The 18,853-nt window shown below is 39.9% G+C and overlaps 1 protein-coding gene across 1 annotated transcript in view; it reads right to left on the reverse strand.

Moving 5' to 3' along the window:
- Positions 1–18,853, reverse strand: part of FAM171A1 (family with sequence similarity 171 member A1) — a gene marked incomplete at its 3' end in the record, with an annotated part of 83,202 nt that overhangs the window by 5,259 nt on the left and 59,090 nt on the right. Inside the window, exons 4-5 of the mRNA XM_079538050.1 lie at positions 18,204–18,362; positions 13,108–13,284 (exon numbers count right to left, since the gene is read on the reverse strand). Of these exons, the coding sequence (XP_079394176.1) occupies positions 13,108–13,284; positions 18,204–18,362 (336 nt within the window). The remainder of the gene's footprint in view (positions 1–13,107; positions 13,285–18,203; positions 18,363–18,853) is intronic.

Below are 18,853 nucleotides of genomic sequence, written 5' to 3' on the forward strand. Positions count from 1 at the left end.
TCATCATTATTAGATTCCACTTCTTTGAAGAATTATATTCCTGGAGCTGATAATATGTGAACAGCAGATTTAAAAACTATGCCAAGAGACAGCACAACTCTTAGACCACACATGAGTTCTTCACACCACCTTTCTATCTTGTGCACTGGCAAGAGATCAAGAGACGGAAAGACAAAAGAAAATTCCTCCCCAAAATGCCAGTTTTCTTGTACTGAAAACAGGCTTATGCATGGCACTTGCAGTATATGTACGAGGTTTCATCTCTTTGACTCGGTGACGTTAGTCATTCCAAGCATGTATACATCAGAAAATTCTGTTTGCTTGGTAATGGATGATGAGTTTTCTAAAATACGTTTCTCAAAGGAAATACAATAGATTTTTTAGAATTAGCAAATGTATTAATCATGATGTTTAGTCAGCAGACAGCTTTACAGCAGTGTGTTCAAGTTAACAAAACTCTTAAATAATCCAGACTGAAGACCTGTACTAGTTAAGATAAATTATGTTCCAATAATTGAGCTACAAAAAACTTTATGACAAAATCAGCTGTTAATCTCTTCTTGTAATTGATTAAGACTTTTGATTCTGGGGCAATGAGAGAAAGAATCACTTTGGGCACTGGCACAGGCTGCCCAGGGCAGTGGTCACTGCCCAAAGCGCCAGAGTTTAAGGAGTGTTTGGACAGTGCTCTGTCATTAGGCTGGAATTTTGGATGGTTCTGTGTGGAGCCAGGAGTTGGACTCAATCCTTGTGGGTCCTTTCTGACTTTGGACACTCTATAGCTCTACAGTATTAAACATCCCTTAAGGCTGTGCACTGCTGAGAGTTAAAGAATCAGACTGCAAATAACAGACAAGCTACCCACATGGGTATGTGTGACAAGTTTGCCCAGCTGCAAGAAAACGGGACTGAGTGCAGGAAAGATCTGAGGCATTTTCTAAAGCTGCAGTCCTGGCAGTGAGCACTGCACTCATGCTATCAATGCAAGTGAGATAAGGAGGTTCTCTGCATGCTTTGGTGGCCACTACCACTACAGCTAATCTGCATGCAGAGAACCAATGCCTCAGCACTTCTGTAGATCAGCTCTGTACTGCTGTCTGAAGGGAAGGCAGTGCCTTTACCTTACTCAGCTTCAAATGCTCGCTGTAAAGACGAGCTGCATCTTGCACTCACAATCACCTTTCTTTTAAATAGTCTCCTGTCTGGAGCTCCTGAGTTTTTTTTTTTAATCAACTGTCACTCAGGACTGAGCACAAGCATTAGGTGTGTGTCATCTCTACATCTAGCAGTGAATGCAAACACATGGAGGAATTATATTTTTTTTAATACCACTGAGATCTTGATTATTTCCTCCATGGAAATAATTTCTTGGATTACCATCTGTGCAAACCCTGTACATGTGAGAATGACTTTTCTTATTATTTCTTCTTCACTGTTGATTTGTCCTGTATAAGTATACCTTTAAAGACAGCCATCTTTGGCTAATATTAAACCCATCTGAATATAGTGAAAGGCTGTTCGAAAAATATGCATTTAAGAGGATTTCTAGATCTATGTGACCATCACTGCCACATACTGACTCTGCATTTGAAACCAAGCTGAATCTGTGACCAGCAGAACAAAGAAATTACTGACAATCTTCTGTTTTTCAAGTATCATTTTCAGTCAGTACACAGTAGTAATGACTTGTTACTTCATCCAGAAAGTCATGCAAGACATGTCATGCTGATTCACAGAGACCAAAATCTATGTGCAGTTTTGCTTATATGGCATCCATAAACATTGTATGAGAACACCCTGACGCAGCTGTTATTTCACCAAAAACAGAACTGAACTATCCACAGTTGTTTGTGGGATTTTATAGAAAAACTAGGAACATGAGATTCATGTTCTTCTCCTGGATGGCCACTTTCCCTGCAGATCTTCTACCAGTGCACTTTTACAGAATGTGTCATACCAACAGCCCTGAACACAGCTGAAAAATAACCCATAGGGTCACTTCTATCTCGTGCTTAAATGCTGTTTGGGAAGAAAATGTCTCTAAACTTCAACTCCCCCCCCTCCCCCCCCCATAAATTCTGTGGACCAAATAATCCAGACTGAAATAGTGAGAAAACTGCTACTCCAGACACAGAACAGGCACCAACTATTCAAATACACAGCTATGCAGAAGAAACATTAAGAGATTCAAAAGTGCTGACTGAAAAGAAGAATGCAAGGACCCAGCTGATGCTCATCGTGCTACCTCCACTTCTTTTACAGTCTCCAAACCCATCCGATTCACACACAAAGAAAAGACATGCATATGTAGCACTGCAAAGTTCACTATCTTTGTAGTCCCTTTTTACAGTTACCTCTTTCAGCAGAAGCTATTACCGATTTCTTCACTAGGGGGAACTGGTGTCCAGCTTGCCTTACTCACATCACATAGCGTTCCAACGAACAGAATCCCTGTAATGCCTCTTTAAAAGTCTTTTGCTCAGTAATTCCCTGCCTGCATAATGCAGCGATCAAGGAGCCATCACAGGCTGCACTCTTATCGCAAGGAGCAGGGCTCAGCTGCCATCCTGCCAAGCAGCAGCAGCTCAGATTGCTCATATTTTAGAAACAAAAGGAATCCCAGTATTTGCAATGGAAACAAACAACAAAGTCAACTGCACAAGGTCAGCTGGGTTTCATGTTTGTCTCCTGCTCACTTAGATCACTTGTTTTTGTTAACCACTGGATACACTCAAGGAAATGTAATGGTTGTTATAGCACTTGCGAGAAAACTAGTTGCTTCCCTCTGCTACACATAACTAAGTTTTAAAATCCTAAGAGATACATCCAGTATTGGATACCCTCAGAAAGTTGTACGAGGTTTCTGTTGATCATACCCTACAGGTTAGCATGTGAGGACAGCCAGAAGAGATTTATTTTTTAAGTGGCACTGACACAAGTTCCTTCACCAGGACAATGCCAAGGGTGGGTGCCTGGGGGACACGGGTAAACAATTTCGTCATCTGCCTTGCAAAGAGAGCCGTATTCATCTCTTCCGTACAGGTAGGACTACAGTTGCCAAAGAGTTAAGCAGAAACATTTAGGAGGGAAGAGAGGTCTTATCTCCCTGCATGGCTAAGTGTTAGGATATTTTAATTCATTATTCTCCAAACATTCTATACCATCTACTTCCTTTTTTCCCACAAGTCAGAACAACAGATTAGCTCTACTGCTTGCTCAGTTAAATACAATTTGTAGCAGTTGTTAAGTAGTAAGCAATATGTGATTATAAACAAAAAACAGTACAAATGTAATGGAACTGATAATCTTTGTTCAAGATTGATCCTGTAGTTCCAAAGAAAACATACCAATGTATCTTTGGAGCAGAAAGAGCAACGTTAGTATGATTTGTCAGTGCTGCATGCCTTGGGCGAATTTGCCATCAATTCTTAAAGAATGTCTGGTGCTTCATGGAAAATTTCTATATATAGACACATTCCTCCTTATAGATCATTTTTACATTTCTCTTCCACTTTTTCCTCTATTACTGCTCAGAGTAGCCAACATGCTGATCCAGGACTCAAGTCAGGGGAGCTGTCTACTGGCTCAAACTGATGGTAGGGGGAGAACAGAGAAGTTAAGTTTTTTGATTTTAACTCTATCCTCACACACACACAATATATACATATATATATATACACACATATATGCATATAAATTACATTTAGTATTACTGACACTGGAATTCATGTTATCATTTAATAAATTTGTTCTTAAAAATCTTTTAAAACAGCTGCCAGCACTCCTTCCTACATTTAACTTAAAATGAAGGCAAGAAAAGTACTACCATAGCATAATTCATTTATCATAGAATGGGCTGGGTTGAAAAGGACCACAATGTCACTCTAGTTTCAACCCCCCTGCTATGTGCAGGGTCGCCAGCCACCAGACCAGGCCGCCCAGAGCCACATCCAGCCTGGCCTTGAATGCCTGCAGGGATGGGGCATCCACAGCCTCCTTGGGCAACCTGTTCCAGTGCCTCACCACCCTCTGGGTGAAAAACTTCCTCCTAATATCTGACCTAAACCTCCCCTCTCTCAGTTAAAACCATTCCCCCTTGTCCTATCACTGTCCACCCTCATAAGCAGTTGTTCCCCTCCTGTTTATATGCTCTCTATTGGAAGGCCACAATGAAGTCTCCCCAGAGCCTTTTCTTTTCCAGGCATCATTAACCATCATCAGTACTACCAAGAATATAAAAAATGAGAGGACTTTAAGAGAAAAACAAATAAAAAAAAATAAAAAATCAAATAAAGCTGATATTCTTCTGGCTGAAAAAATACCCAAATATCAGAGACAGGTTGAAGATTTCAGCAGAACAGCAGAAATAGGTTCTGCTAGAGAGAAGTATTACTTTGCAGCAACTTTGATTCTTCTGTTTGGCTCAGACCACTTTCCAATGGGAGCAAGAGATTCCTATCCAGAATAACTTCATCATCAAAAGGTTTTATATTAGATCTGCATTTTAACAAACATTCTGCACTAAAAAATGTCTTTCTGCAATTTAATTTAGCTTACTTCCAAATAAGATTGAAAAACAGCACAGCCTGCCCCAGACAGGCAGCTATTGCAGAAAATCCTTTACAGAAAAGCTCTTCTGGACTATTTCTTTACTCAATCAGGTCACTGCACGTACGTCCAGTCCGCCCAGAAAAGAGATGTCCTATTGTCTTCAAAGACTCTATTCAGTGTGACAGCTTGCTGGCTCCTGACAGCACGAATGGGTCTGCTTTTGTAGTCTAGATGCATGATGCCTCCGAACAAGACACTACTTTCACAGATTTAAAGCTCGACCCTATTATTTTACATTAATCTGTAGTGAAATCCATGGAAACTCTGGCTTCCATGTGTGTGACCGTGCACACAGATAATCACACGCTGCTCCATCTCAAGTAAATGGCAAACTTCCTAATGGCTTACGTGAGGCAGGACTGTGCTTAATGCAGGCAGAACTGCCACACACGGCCATCTGCTCTAGAGAGACACATGTGATTCCCATTAAAGTCAAGAATAAAGGAGACAAATGCCCCTCTTAGCCCTGTGTGCTGACTTCAATGGGAGTTTGCACACTGGCATCTGAGCACAGAACTCAGCCCTCTGGGGGAATGTGCAGCATTGCTTGCTTCGCACTGACCTTACTAAGCTGAGCGAATCAGAGCCTTCCAGATCGTTACTGCTGACTTCTCCTTACTTTGACTGTGTACTCTTCCTATCAGTGATCAAAATGATTCTGGTAAATGGCAGAGTGCTGTAGTCAGCAGTTCCTCCTAAGGACAGTCATAAAGTCGGAACACCACCAGTCTTTCAATTTATGGTAGCTATGGTTTCTTCTCCATAAATTACTTTTCCATGTGAGCATTTGCTAGGAGCATTTCCACTGACAGAATACTGTTAGCTTTTTACTTTGCTGCTTTTAAACACCAAAAGGTATCAAGCAGGGAACCCAAACTGCGCCACTTACAGCACAAATTATTTCCTTCCAAGAGGTCTGACAAATCAGAGGATTTAATTAGCTGGAGAGCAAATTAAGTATAATCCCATTATATAAATTTATTTTTATTCAAAAGATTATCTTCCACGGATAAAAGATTCTTGGAAAAAAAACACAGATGCTTTTAACAGTTCTATTTAATAGTATAGATGTTTTAAACATTTTCTAATGAGAAATGTTTTTCTTTCAGCATGGATCCCCTCTGTGATGTCTGTGCTGTCTGGTAGAAACGCCCTCCTTAAGCAAAGATTCATGGTGAAAGGGAGGTGTATGTGTCAAAAGGAATGAACCAGGTTATTATCAGACTGTCTGTGGGACTGCAAAGGATATTCAGAACACACTACCAGTGTTTCTAGAAGTAATTGATTTAGACGCTTCCAACGGCAATGTTATTATGGAGAGTTAATTAAGGTCAAGTTTGTGAAAACAAATTCTTGAAGTATGTTCTGACATTCATAAATTGTAGCTTTTCATTCTACAAGTTGAAAGCTGCTTATCGTGTTTCTTTTTCTGGCAGAAGATCACCTCTAGTCTGCATCTGCATAGCAAGTTTAACTACAAAAGGATGGAGTTGTTTGGTTTTACTTTTGTTCTTTTAAGAAGCTAAAAATCAAGGAAATGGGCTGAAAATGTCATTCTTGAATATTGGCAGAGATTACTCTCCTCCTCTCCCTCCCCCCAATACATATGAGCTTAAAAATTCTTAGTATTTCAGTTAATATTACAATTTTGTTTTTGGAGTTGCTAGGCAACATCAAAAAATAAATGTCCCTGCTCTAAGCTCATGCCTTCGTTATTCTTCCACTGCTACAGAATTTGTAACTCAAGCCTTCCATGGCTCAGTTCTGCTATTGATTTAGCAGCACCATCTTTATTTGGTGTAAAGAAAACACACTTCCAACATATCTGGAAGATTTTTGCAAAGCCTAACAGTTCGATTTGTTAACTAATGGCTGTGAAGCTTTGTAATTTTTGCAACCTCTACTCATTTTTGCATTAAATCACCTGTCAAGTATTTAACAAAAGAACACGCAGTTTTCATTATCTAGTAATTTTATTGTGTCAGGGGAGAAGGCAGGTACACTGCACTCTCACTTCAAGAACTGCTTGAAGTGCTTTGGTCCTCTCGATATTTCCTTCCAGAATGCCAGAACAGAAGTGACTTGTTAAATAAAATACTTCCATACATTATTATTGCTTAGTAATTGTATTCCAAAAGGGAAAGCTTGGTCATGTTTGCCAGACCACCATCCTAGGCCAATACAGTACCTGAAAGACACTGCCTTTAATTCTCACTTTCTCACATTATTAATCACTTTCAGTCAGCTACTGACAAAATTACTAAAGCAATAACTAAGGATGAGTCAATTCAAAACAGTACATGCCTTTTCTTTCACTCAGCCACACACCACACTCACATTTTCAGGCTGGCAGTGGAAGCAGAAGCACCTTGAGATTTGATTTGCCATCCCTAGGCTGCAGAGGAGGGCTGCCCCACGTCTTCCTCAGCTTCTTCCAGTCCCACTGAGACACTTCTCTCCTGATGTTCCCTCCTGCTCTGCACTCCTGCCACTATTTCAATTCCTCTCTAGCTCAAAATTGCTTACTTGTGCAATTGCTGTTCTCCACTAAATGAATTCTGATGTCTATCTTGTCCCACCTCTACTGCATGACTTCTATAGGTGGAGCTACAGAGCTATCTGTATGATACAACATCCACCATTAAAACCTGTTCCCAGAAGCAATGCTTCAAGTTTTATTTCCTTGACAACACAGAGGTTGATTATTTGCACATACCAAATTTTGGCACCACCGTCTGCTTCATCACCACAAAATGCCATACCATGTCTGCTCTGCCACCACTCACACAACTCAGACTGCACAAGAGGTGGGAAGAGGATCAAATAATCCCTTCACATCACTTGTACATTTAAAAACACAACATTCATTTAAAAACAATGTACGCATCAACAAACAAACTCAACCGCCTCCTCTGTTGTGCTGCACCTCTCCAAAAGGCCCAGTGAGAACATACCTCAGTGAGCAATGCTGTGAAGCACTGGGGAAAAGCTGCTTTTCCTTTCGCTGCTAAGCTCTCTCTACCACTCTGTAATTATATCTGCACCTATTATGTAGACACTGTATATGGTGTAAAGCTGGTTTGGTAGCTGCCATTTCTATGGCAACACGAGATACAAAGTTCTTTGAAAGCAGTTAAAAATCTGTATTCCTCAGTGGATTTAATTTTTAAGAATAATCAAACCTTGGCAGTTGAGATAGAAAGGAATTCAAAATCAAATTGTCAGGAAACTTGCACACTATGCAAACAGTATAAATGCCTACTTTGTGGAGGCTTAGTTTTTTCCATGCAGTTTGCAAATGGATCTCTGTTATCAGTGAATATGATCTAGAACCAAATGTTCTGGATCTGGTTCTACTGCTTGTATTAAATCCTGACTTTTGGGGGCAGGGAACACATTCACTGTGTTCATAATAATAATGCATTTTTTTGGTGGGACTCAGGACAACACAAATGACAATTACAGTAATGGAGTTATGCACATTTCCCATGTAGCAAACCCAGCAGAACCCACTCAGAGCACATGAAATCCCAGATGGCACAAGCAGCCATACGTAGTCCAAATGCAGTCCATCCGAGCCCAGTTCAGAGTCTGCTCTCATACCCAGCATCAGATAGCCCACCAAACAAGACTGCACATATTTCTGTTAAATTATCCTATGTCTGTTGTGCAGTGTATGAATGTGGTGGCAGTGAGAAGTTAACTCCATCTACAACAAAAAGGAATGCATTGCATTTTTATGAAAATGCAAGTCATCCTGTTCTTTGGGAGGATTCCTTTTACCACCAATGCAAAATTTAAATGACCTTTATGAGTCATCTTATTTACAAATAATAGACAGGTAGATGTACAGATGCTTACATTTTCTCCCTGACTGTAGCTGTTCCTCTTCCCTATGAGTGCTACGAACAAAAAGCAAGCATCACTTCACTTACATGATATGCAGCAAAACTATATTCCAGTCAAAAGGTTCTGACAGTGTTTATACATTCACGCAACTTCTTTTGAGCACAAAAAATATTATCTTCATTTTGCTAAGGAACAAGCAGGAAACTTTGACTCTATAAAAATCAATGGAAATTTTACCACTGAAAGCAGTACGTCACCCACAAAACAAAAGTATCAGACTTTCCAGTGTATTTAGACATCTATTACAACCTTAAATGCAGTCAGAAACCACTGACAAAGCACAGCAAGAGCACATGAAGTATTGTTCTTTATAAAACTAGTAAGAGCTCCCCAAGATACTCTTCTCCACATTCTGTAATCACTTTACATAAAACATGGTTGAGCTTTCAGGCACTGGAGAAAACCTCCTCTTCTGTGAAGAAGCTAACAACTTAAACACAACAAGGTCATGTCAAAGACTTACACCAAGAGTTTGGGGAGGAGCAGAAACAGAGAGATAGTATTCTGAACTTCCCTTACACATTAGTACACAAAAAGGAACACAAATTAAGGAAGGAGGAGACAAAGGATGGAGGTTTAACCCCTTCACACCACGAGTCCTTTGCATCCACTGTTGGAAACAGCGTTGAAAATATTGTCCTGTTTCTTGGTAGGATTAAGAATCAACCAAATGCATCAGAATTGTCACTGAATAACTAATGAACCCTATTTCTGTATTACACACTCTGCATTATTTGGTAATATTTTGAAGTCCTTCCTACAGCTCCAGACATGCATCTACAGGCAACATAATGCCTCCATACCACGTAGCATGAAATTGAGAACTTAAAACAAGGAGTCTTACAGTGTTGCTTACTGTTTCACATGAAAAAGCAGCACCTTAGCATAAAACAAAAACCATTCAAATGGTGACAGAGGAGAACACAGCTGAACGACTGCCATGTTACCCAGCCTAGCTGGTGGGAGCTGGAAAACACACAGGAGGTACCAACTTTAATTCCTACTCAGACCTGTGGTATTCATTCCAGTACTCACAAACGGACAAGGCTGGAAAGAAGTTCTGGACAACAATCTTGTGTCCGGGAACAAGAAGATTAATTACATTCCCATAAGTCCTACTGACGTCAAGGCAAATGTACAAAATCACAATTCCAGCTATCCGTTTATGGATAAAGAAGAAATAAAAGCTTTTCATCCTCTTCAGATTTTGAGAGACATAAGACAGCACTAAGAAAATGAAAAACAAAAGCCTCACTGAACAACTCTGATGATAAAAACGAGAATCTGCATCTCTTCCGTTCAAAACTTTGCGTGAATGATGAAATAAAAGCACTCTTTCAGAGCTGCATGGAATACGAGAGAGAGGGGGGCATACCACAGTGCAGAAAGATGAAGTTGTATTTTAGTGTATGTCTTCACAACATCAGTGCACCTACGCCTGGCATTACCAACACCAACACTTGCAGCAGAGAAAAGTGGCAGAGTACTTCCAACACAAGAACAAGGTTGTTAGGGTCAATACCACTTATTTATCCTAAAACTTCTCTATAGCATAGTTAATTGCTGTTTATGTCATTAATTATTCAAAAAGGTACTACTGCTTTAATTCCCGCTATGCACACAAGGCACTGCTAGGCAGTAAGTTTGTTTTGTAATGAAACATCTCATCTGGAACAGCGTAAAGTAGATGCAGCACCTTGTCTTATTTTGATGTCAGCCTGCTTTTTCTGGCTGTTTCACCAGTGCCAGTGGAGACACCTTCAGCCTCAAGCCCCTCACTCTATAGCCCTTTCTCAGTGAAAAACTGGGAATTACAATTCAGATTGTTTATGGCAAACATCCTAAGAAGCTATTAATTATATTTAGCTACTGTAATATGAAAATATGCATAGTTTCTGTAGAAACCATGAAAACCTCTGCGCTTCCAGTCAGACACCACTGCATTTATATCAAGTGCACCATGAGCTCAGCATAATGTATGTGATTATAAGAATTCAGACCCATTCCTATTACTTCTGTCCCTTTCTCCGCTCTCTTCTCCTAAAAGTGAAAAAAAATCTGCTTTCTAGAGCAGAAATTATACTTGATACAGTAATGATGACAACCACATGGATTCCGAACAAAAACAATGGCTTGCACGAACAAACGCCCACTGTACTGCAAATACGCCAGAGAGAAGCTCTGCATTATTGTCTGGCAATACATTCATGGTTTTCCATCTCTGGCATTTACTCAATTTTCAGATACAAGTGTGAAAATTTAAGCCGCTGAAAAGCTATTAAGGACAGACCACAATGTAATTAGCTCTGAAAAAAACAGCTCCTGAAATGAAAGGCAAAAATCAGAATAATGAGGTTAGAGGGCCTATCTCTGACAAGGCACAGAGCTGGCAGTGCAAAAGGGTTACAACAACTTACTTGCCTGGTAAGCATTTCTCCAGTATGAAGCCATCACAGTCACAATCCAGCCTCCGCGCTTCAGATTCCAAGCACAAGAGGCACAGAGTATGACAGGGTACCCCCCTGTCAGTGCTACATATGGCTAGTTTGACAGCCCTTAGGGTGCTAATGCAGCCCATACAAGATAGAGTAGCTGCTCTACTTATTAAATTAGTCTGTTCTAATTTAAATTGGTTGGGATGTGGCCAAAATTCTGCTAGAACTGGCATGCTGCAATCAGGGCTTAAATAAGTCTTTGTTCATCATCTTTGGTTGCATGGAAAGATGCTTACTTCAGCTGAAGTGTGAGCTGGAGCCTAAGGATAATGTCTTCTGTACCTTCCTCTCCATGAGTTTGTGAAGTTAAGTGGCCTGACAAAAAACTTGTTTTGTTCAGTAGTCCTCATGCCTTCTCCTCCCTACAACACAAGTGATCCGTTAGTTTATCATGAACTTGTGTCCAGATCAGGAGCCTCAAGCTGCAGCACTAATTAATTAACCCATATTGATCTACACTACATACTAAACACTGCACACTGTAGGGTAACTAGCTCTTTATATGCAACAGTGAAATACATCCCCCATAGTAAGAGAGAACTTTTGTGGCCCACCGCAGGGGCATGGAAATTTGGCTGTAAATGAGAAAGCTCCATAATCAAAATCAGAGGGTTTTGACCAGCAGTGAGTAACTTGCAGTGAGGCAAGGTTCAGATGTAACACAGCCGGCAGGAAGGATTAGGAGAAAGTAAACGTGAGCCAGTCTTACCAGCCTTGCCTTTAACAAGGGAAAACAAAATACTTTCTAGAGTCACAAATCAAAATCAGTGTCAAGCAGAAGGTAAGTGAAATGCACTGCTAGGGCACCACAAGAAAACCAACATTTCCGCTGTTAAGGGAAACTCTGAATCCATTTATCACACACTTTTTCTACTACCCAATTTTGTGCTGTATTCAAAACTACTCTTTATTAAATCCTACTGCTTTACTCTCTAATACAACTGATTCCCGACAAGTGATTTATCAGGCATGGTATTTGAAAAAAAGCCACCCATTTCAGCAAACAGAGGCAGGAAGGAAGCAAAAACGTCATTTCCCCTTTCACCTCTCTCTTCCCCCCTCCTCTCCCCCTCCTCCAGCACAATGGTTTCAGGCTGGTTGTTCCACTTCTGGACGTGATCACACACTGGCTCAAAACCCGTGCCTTGCAGGGACAAAGCCCCATTGATTATCTGCACAACCCCACATTATCTGTTTCCTTTTTCTTCCTCTCTGCCTCACGTCCTCCGCCTTTCTACCTTCCAGTCTTTTTTCTTGACTTCTTTTTTGTAACAATCATCTGGTATTACTTCAGAGGACGCAGTGAAATAACTGTGGAAGTGGAATTACCAGGACAAGACTTAAATGCTTGGTCCTTTATACTTTGAAGGTATAAAGAAGGCCAGCATAGGATACTAGCTAGCAATGGAAAAACAAACCCTTATTTAAAAAAAAAAAGAGAAAGACTAAAACACAGATTTCAGGAGAAATCCTGCTCACAATAGCAAGTTACCCTGCAGTGTAAAAACTGGACAGCATTTTACAGATTATACCAATTAGGTATTTTGTCATATCAAAGTGTTTTAATTCACCTACACGTACTTTCCTGATGGTATTAGTCAATCTCAAAGGGATTTAGAAAAGAAGTCACTATTATATTTCCTGTGTCAGACAGGAAACTGAGTGACAAAACAAGAGATGGACCAAAGGTCAAATAGCTGACTGGTGGCAAAGATAAGACTGGTTTCCATTTCTCCAGACTTCCAGTTCAATATTGCAGCTGATACAGTTCTCTGTTTCTCAGTGTCTGCCTGAAATCAAGTGTCTCTCAGGATAGTTTTATGGAAAACATTTAATAATTTCAAAATGCTACGTTTATGAATTTTTTTGTCAAGAAGTGGCACAGAATGCTACTCAAGTACATTTGCACAAATACTACATACTGCTTGAATAAAACAACTCCATCTTCTCTTCTTTTAGACAGAAAGCATACTTTTTGTACACTCCAGTGAAGACTTTACTATGTAACATAACATAAGACAACAAATGTTAGTGAGACATTAGTTTCAGATAAATGAAGCCTTCTAGGGAATCATAATTAAATGTGACCTACCAAATTTTTGGTCAAACCTCCAGGCTGGAACGTGTGCATTGTGCTTCAAGTTGCTGTTTGTTGGCAGAGGCACTGTTACGTAGATGGGGCCATTCACTGGGACTGAAGTACCATCACTGCTGAGAAGATGGACACTGACTGCAGCGACAGGGGTGAGGTCATACCTAGTGCTGTTTCCTGTACCAAGAGAATGAACGAAAATTATGACTACAGACTTTTCCAAAGTTTAAGACATATCCATTTGGCTCAGCACCACAGCACCGAATTGATATATTTCTCAAGGGAAAGTAGCATTAATCTTCCCCACATTACAAAACTCAGAACCAACAAGATGCATATACTTCAGAATTTTCCAAAATCAAGTGAAAAATGCAGAAGATTAAAAAATCACAACGCAAAACCTCCTGAATATACTTTTGAATCTTCATTTGCTGTAAAATAATAAATACAAGCATCACAGACACAATTACAGGAAAAAAAAAATCTCAGCACCTTATTTGTATAAACCTACATTATGACACTCATATATGCAAGGACACTGCAAACATGATTGCTCATGTTTAAGAACGCCACAATGTATTTTGTCTGGGCTTCCACTGAGATAAACCAAGATAAATGGATTATTAGGACATTATGTATACAAGATAATAATTATTCTTTGTGTTTCAACTGTATGCCAGTGGAAATTACTTCCCCACACATGATTTAAAGAAATATTATAACCCTGCAGGTATGTAACCAAATGAATCGATGACAGGAAAAAAATAAGGAAGATGTATGTATGTATTCAGGGGAAAAAAGGTTTCTGGTACTGTTTAACCAAGATCTGGAGCTCAAAGCAATAGCAGTGAAGACACAGACACTTCAGTTCTGCAAGGGCTTGAGCCCATTTGAGCTCACACTGCTGCTAAAGCTGCTGCCTGCCCGCAAGTGCTGCACGCTTTGGTTGTGCAGCTGCTGATCCTGGCACAGGGCTAATCTTTGTCTGCAGGTAAGGAAAGGAATGGGGGCGTTTGGTTGACAGTGAGAGATTACACCCTGCCTGTAACCCTGCCACTTTATGCCAGTAAACTGCCTGTAAAAGCACATTTTTGCCCAACACTCATCTGTCCATCAGCTACACCAAGTCACAACAAGGGGTCCTCACGAACATACAGCATCTCAGTGCCAGTCCTCATCAGGCCAAACACATTCCAGACACCAGTGGGAAAGCAGTAAGACATTTACAAGACCTCGTAACAGACGGCTTGTAGAAATGGCCCCTACCCAAACTGGATGTCCCCAGTGACAGCCAGCTCAACGAAGTTAAGACACCACCAGCAAAGGGCAGAAAGAGTGGAGGTGGCAAAAAGAAAGAAAGACAGAACTCCTCAAAACCCCCCAAAATTTTAAATTCTTTGAATTATTCTAGAGACACCAAGCTCAAGACATGGGAAATAACCACAAGTAAGTAACTCTGCCTGTGGCTTATTTACTACAGCATCTACACTGACACATCTTTCCCACATTTCAAGGACAGCATTCCACAGCCAACAGGCCAAGGAGGTTTGGAAGCAGACCCAAGTGCACAGGTCTTCTTTGATCTCCTATAAACTGAGGAGCAGGAGGACTGCTTCCACAGGGCCTGAACTGCCACCTGAGAAAACAGGTGCATGAAGATGGCCATATAAGAGAACCACAGAGGTAACAGAAAAAAATACAAAATAAGGTCTGAGAATTCAAATACAGGACAGGGGAAAGATGCCAGCCTACCCAAGAATGGATATTATGAGCTCCAACAGTGCATGGTATCACACCTCTACAGCCATACAACACGGAGCAGAGAAGAGGGGATTGATGGGAAAAGTTGTTCCTTTATTCAGTTATTTAATCCACTGCCTCCCTGTGTACCTGTAACTGCTGTCCCACTGATGCCTGCCCCCAAGTCACTGCACTTGGGTCACTGAGCTTCTCAGGCAGTATCAAAGAAATAAATTCCTCTTGCTAATTCTTGGTCACTTTCTAGCTTACACAGATTCCTAGAGACAAATGTGTAACTTTAGATTTAGAAACCTTTAGATAAAACTAAAACTAGGTTATATTTTATACTGTATTTATTTTCAGATAAGGAAAGCTTTGAATTTTGCTTTCATTCCTCTCTTGATAAAGCATACCTGCCTAATATGAATATCCAGCCCCAGAAATGCATCCTGGTGATGAAACACTGCTTGCATCTTTTTTACTTAAGGAGCACTCAGCCTTTGCTCTGTACTGGGCTGAAGTTACATTAGGACATGAAGTTTCTGAAATCCAGGGATCTTTGGCAAGTAGAAAAAAAATCCGTACGCTACGTAAATGTCCATTAAAAAGATAAATTTGTCCCCTTTCCATTGTGAAGGTAAATTAAAATCAATGCTTATGAAACTCTCACATGCTGTAAAACTGATGAGGACATGCACAGATTAAATGGGAATGGACTTCAATAAATGTCAGCTTTCATTTATTTGTTGCCATTTTTGACTTCTGGTGACCTGTAAAGAGCTCTAAAAAACATCAGAGGAAAATCCACTGTGACTCAGATGTGACACCCTTCAAACCCAGCAGGAGAAATGATAATTAGGCAGCTTTGTCCGTTGTTGCATGCAAGTTTTCACCCAGCCTGGTCAAAAGGATATTTTGTGAAACCATCCTACTGTTCTCCAGCCAGTGAATACTACAGAAAACAAGCTAGCACTATATGGACTGATCACTACTTTCAGCAAAATGTTTGAACATCATGTTTGGAACATGCTTGGTCATGCAATGAATTTTTACTGGCCCATGTTACTACCTCAGCATCCGTTTAGGATTTTGTAAAAAACTGCTGAACTCAGACAATAAGTTTTAGTTGGAGCAACTGTAAAGTCACTCTGGATAAATACCAGCCAGAGAACTGAGCTGATTTAAACAAATGAGAGAACCTCTTTCAAAGTCTACAGACGTACAAAGAAATCGTGATAGAACACAATAATAAACCATTAGGTAGAGGGGCAGCATTCAGAAAAGTTGGTTAGGAATTCTACAGTTTTTTGCATTTTTCTTCCTCCTTTGGAACAGAAAATTTTAAATCCCCAACATCTCATCTTTTATTCCTTCGAAAGTTTTTCAGATGACATCTTTACCATGTCACTCAGAGACGAAGAAAAGGAAGTCAATCCAAGGTGAGGACTTTGTAGTTTGATGTTCTCACAGCTAGAGAAACTCCTACTAAAAGTAGGCTATCTACATTATAGTGCACATATGAATACATTCATAGTTTATACTATTCCATAGTAGATGCTACAGCATTCAGAAGACAAAGCTCTTTACAATTTATTAGAACCCATTTATTTGCCACTCATTTTGGTCTTTCGGCACATAATTTTAACTGAAGGTTAATAAAGGTCAAATTAAAGGCATCCATGCTCAAAAAGAAAGATCCCTTCATAGTCTGTATATACAGACAACTAAAAAGGGTGCATTAAGCTGTTTTGTAGGAGGCCAGGTGGTTAAAACAGGAGGAAAGATGATGCCCTGGTTGTGTAGCTCCTGCAAAAATCGGTCATGCCAAAATGTCACTAAATAAATGCGTGGGAAGCTGGTCTGCATAGCACTGAGAAAAGAACTGGGAGAGAGGAATTCTCCACACATTATCCAACAGTCTGCTCAGTGGGTTTAGAGATAAAAGGAAAGGAGGTGAGGAAGTAGACAGAGAGATGAACGTGATAAATACGTCCCCTCCTTTTAGAAAGAGATAAGAGATACAAGAAGATGTCTGAATACAGACAGCCAGAGAAAACAGAAGGTAGAAGATGAGAATGAGGAAATGACAGGTGAAGGGATAGGATGAGATGTACTCACTGAAGCAGACAGAAGGATTGGAATAAGGTAGCAGACACATTTCTAATTGTAACAGAAAATGAGATATTCAGATATGTACAAAGGGAAGGGGAAGTTTATTTTTTATTTTTTATTTTTTTCCACCCTGAGGGAAAACTAGAAAGCTCAGTCACACACCCTTTACTCGCATGACCTAGCATTCAAAGTCACCTAGATCAAAACATCACAAGTAAACGTATCCTGAGAAACAGCAGGGAGGGACCTCAAGGGGCTATTTAGCCTGCTTCAAAGCAGGCTCTGCTATGCCTATGCCATCCTGACAGGTGATTGTCTAACTCAGTCCAACAGCCTCAAGCATTTGATTCTACAGTTTAAACAACCCACACCACAGCAAGGTTTTCCTCATCTCAATTGCTTTTGCTGCACTGGAAGTCTGTTAATTTCTTTCTAAACCAATACAGCCACAGAGAACACACAGTTCTTCCTTTTACAGCAGTTGAAGCATTTAAAGCCTTCTATGCCCAATTCATCTGTTTTTCTTTAGCCTACACAACACCAATGATTACAGCCAAAACTAACTGAGAAGTGCAAGAAGAATTACAAGCAGTTGCAATCACAAAAAATGTCTTGTGGCTCTGAATTTAATACAGTTTGTACTTTTCCTTTGGTGCTACAAGAATTGGCTGTTTTTGGCCAAAGCTAGATTCAAAGGTAATTTAAAAGACAATGGAACAACTCTTAGCTGAAACAACATTATGAAATCCTTGATAATTAGGATTTTTAGCTCTTTTTATATAGTGATCGAACAAGAAATGTTATCACGTCCTCAATATAAATATTCTCTTTTTCTCCTTCACATTAATCTATTTTCATATGTGCAAATGCAATATGACAAATTTGGAGACTTAGCTCAAAACTACAAGTGTAACAAACTTCTCTGTCCTTCCAAGGTTGAGAATCTTTCTCTGTGTTATTCAGTCCTTCCATTTAGGAGGGACCTTGCTCTCTGCGTTAATTTAAACACTGATTCCTACAACTATGATTATCAGCACAAAAAACAGCTGATGTCAACACCACATGAATTGTGTTACATCAAAACTCCTCATTAGAACAGCGTTTTGAACAAGCAGTTGAACCAATAATGCCATCCAAATTTTAAAGAATGTTAATTGTAATGGGATGGAAAAAATTACGTGGTCAAAAGCTAGTTGGTTCCTGGACCGATATGAAATCAGAGCAAAACCAAAGTGATGGGTTACCTGTTCCATTTCCATCCAATCCCTGCAAGTAAGGGAAACTGTCCACTTCCCAGGGTGAACTGGCTGCGGTCAGATATGCTGTCAAATCACTATAGCTGGTGTTCTCTGGTAATTTCACTGATCTTCTCTGAAAGTGAACTTGTGGCTGAGTCCGTGCACCTAAAAAAAGTTGAAAATGACATTATATCCAAGGTAGGCAGAAAATTTAGGAGTACATATTTATGGAAGCACATTAAGAGGTTGTTTCTTTTAAAGTAGAAATTGCTTGAGAAAGACAGATATCTGAAAGCTATAGCGTACATGGAGGAAAACCAGTACTTTTGTGTTTATTTTGCAATTGCCACTGTTTTCCTAGAAGCATCTCTGAGTAAAACCGTTCAGGCAGATTTCCTCAGATCACCTCAAATTTCATGCTTCTTTTAATGAATGCCACTGAAACGAAAACAAAATTTGAGGTGACACGTGTGAAGGCTCAGAGAAGTACCCAGTTCACCATTTTTGTTTACGTTTTGTCTCTTTTGAAGTAGCAAGATAAATGTACGCTCTTTGAAGTTCTATGAAACGACAATTCTACTTGCAGTCCCAATTAACTTACATAACTTCTGCACTTTGGTTTTGCATAGCTTTGGCTCTGTACTAGATAACAGTCA

The sequence above is a fragment of the Tetrao urogallus genome, assembly GCF_951394365.1.
Source record: "Tetrao urogallus genome assembly, chromosome: 7".
Taxonomy (NCBI): domain Eukaryota; kingdom Metazoa; phylum Chordata; class Aves; order Galliformes; family Phasianidae; genus Tetrao; species Tetrao urogallus.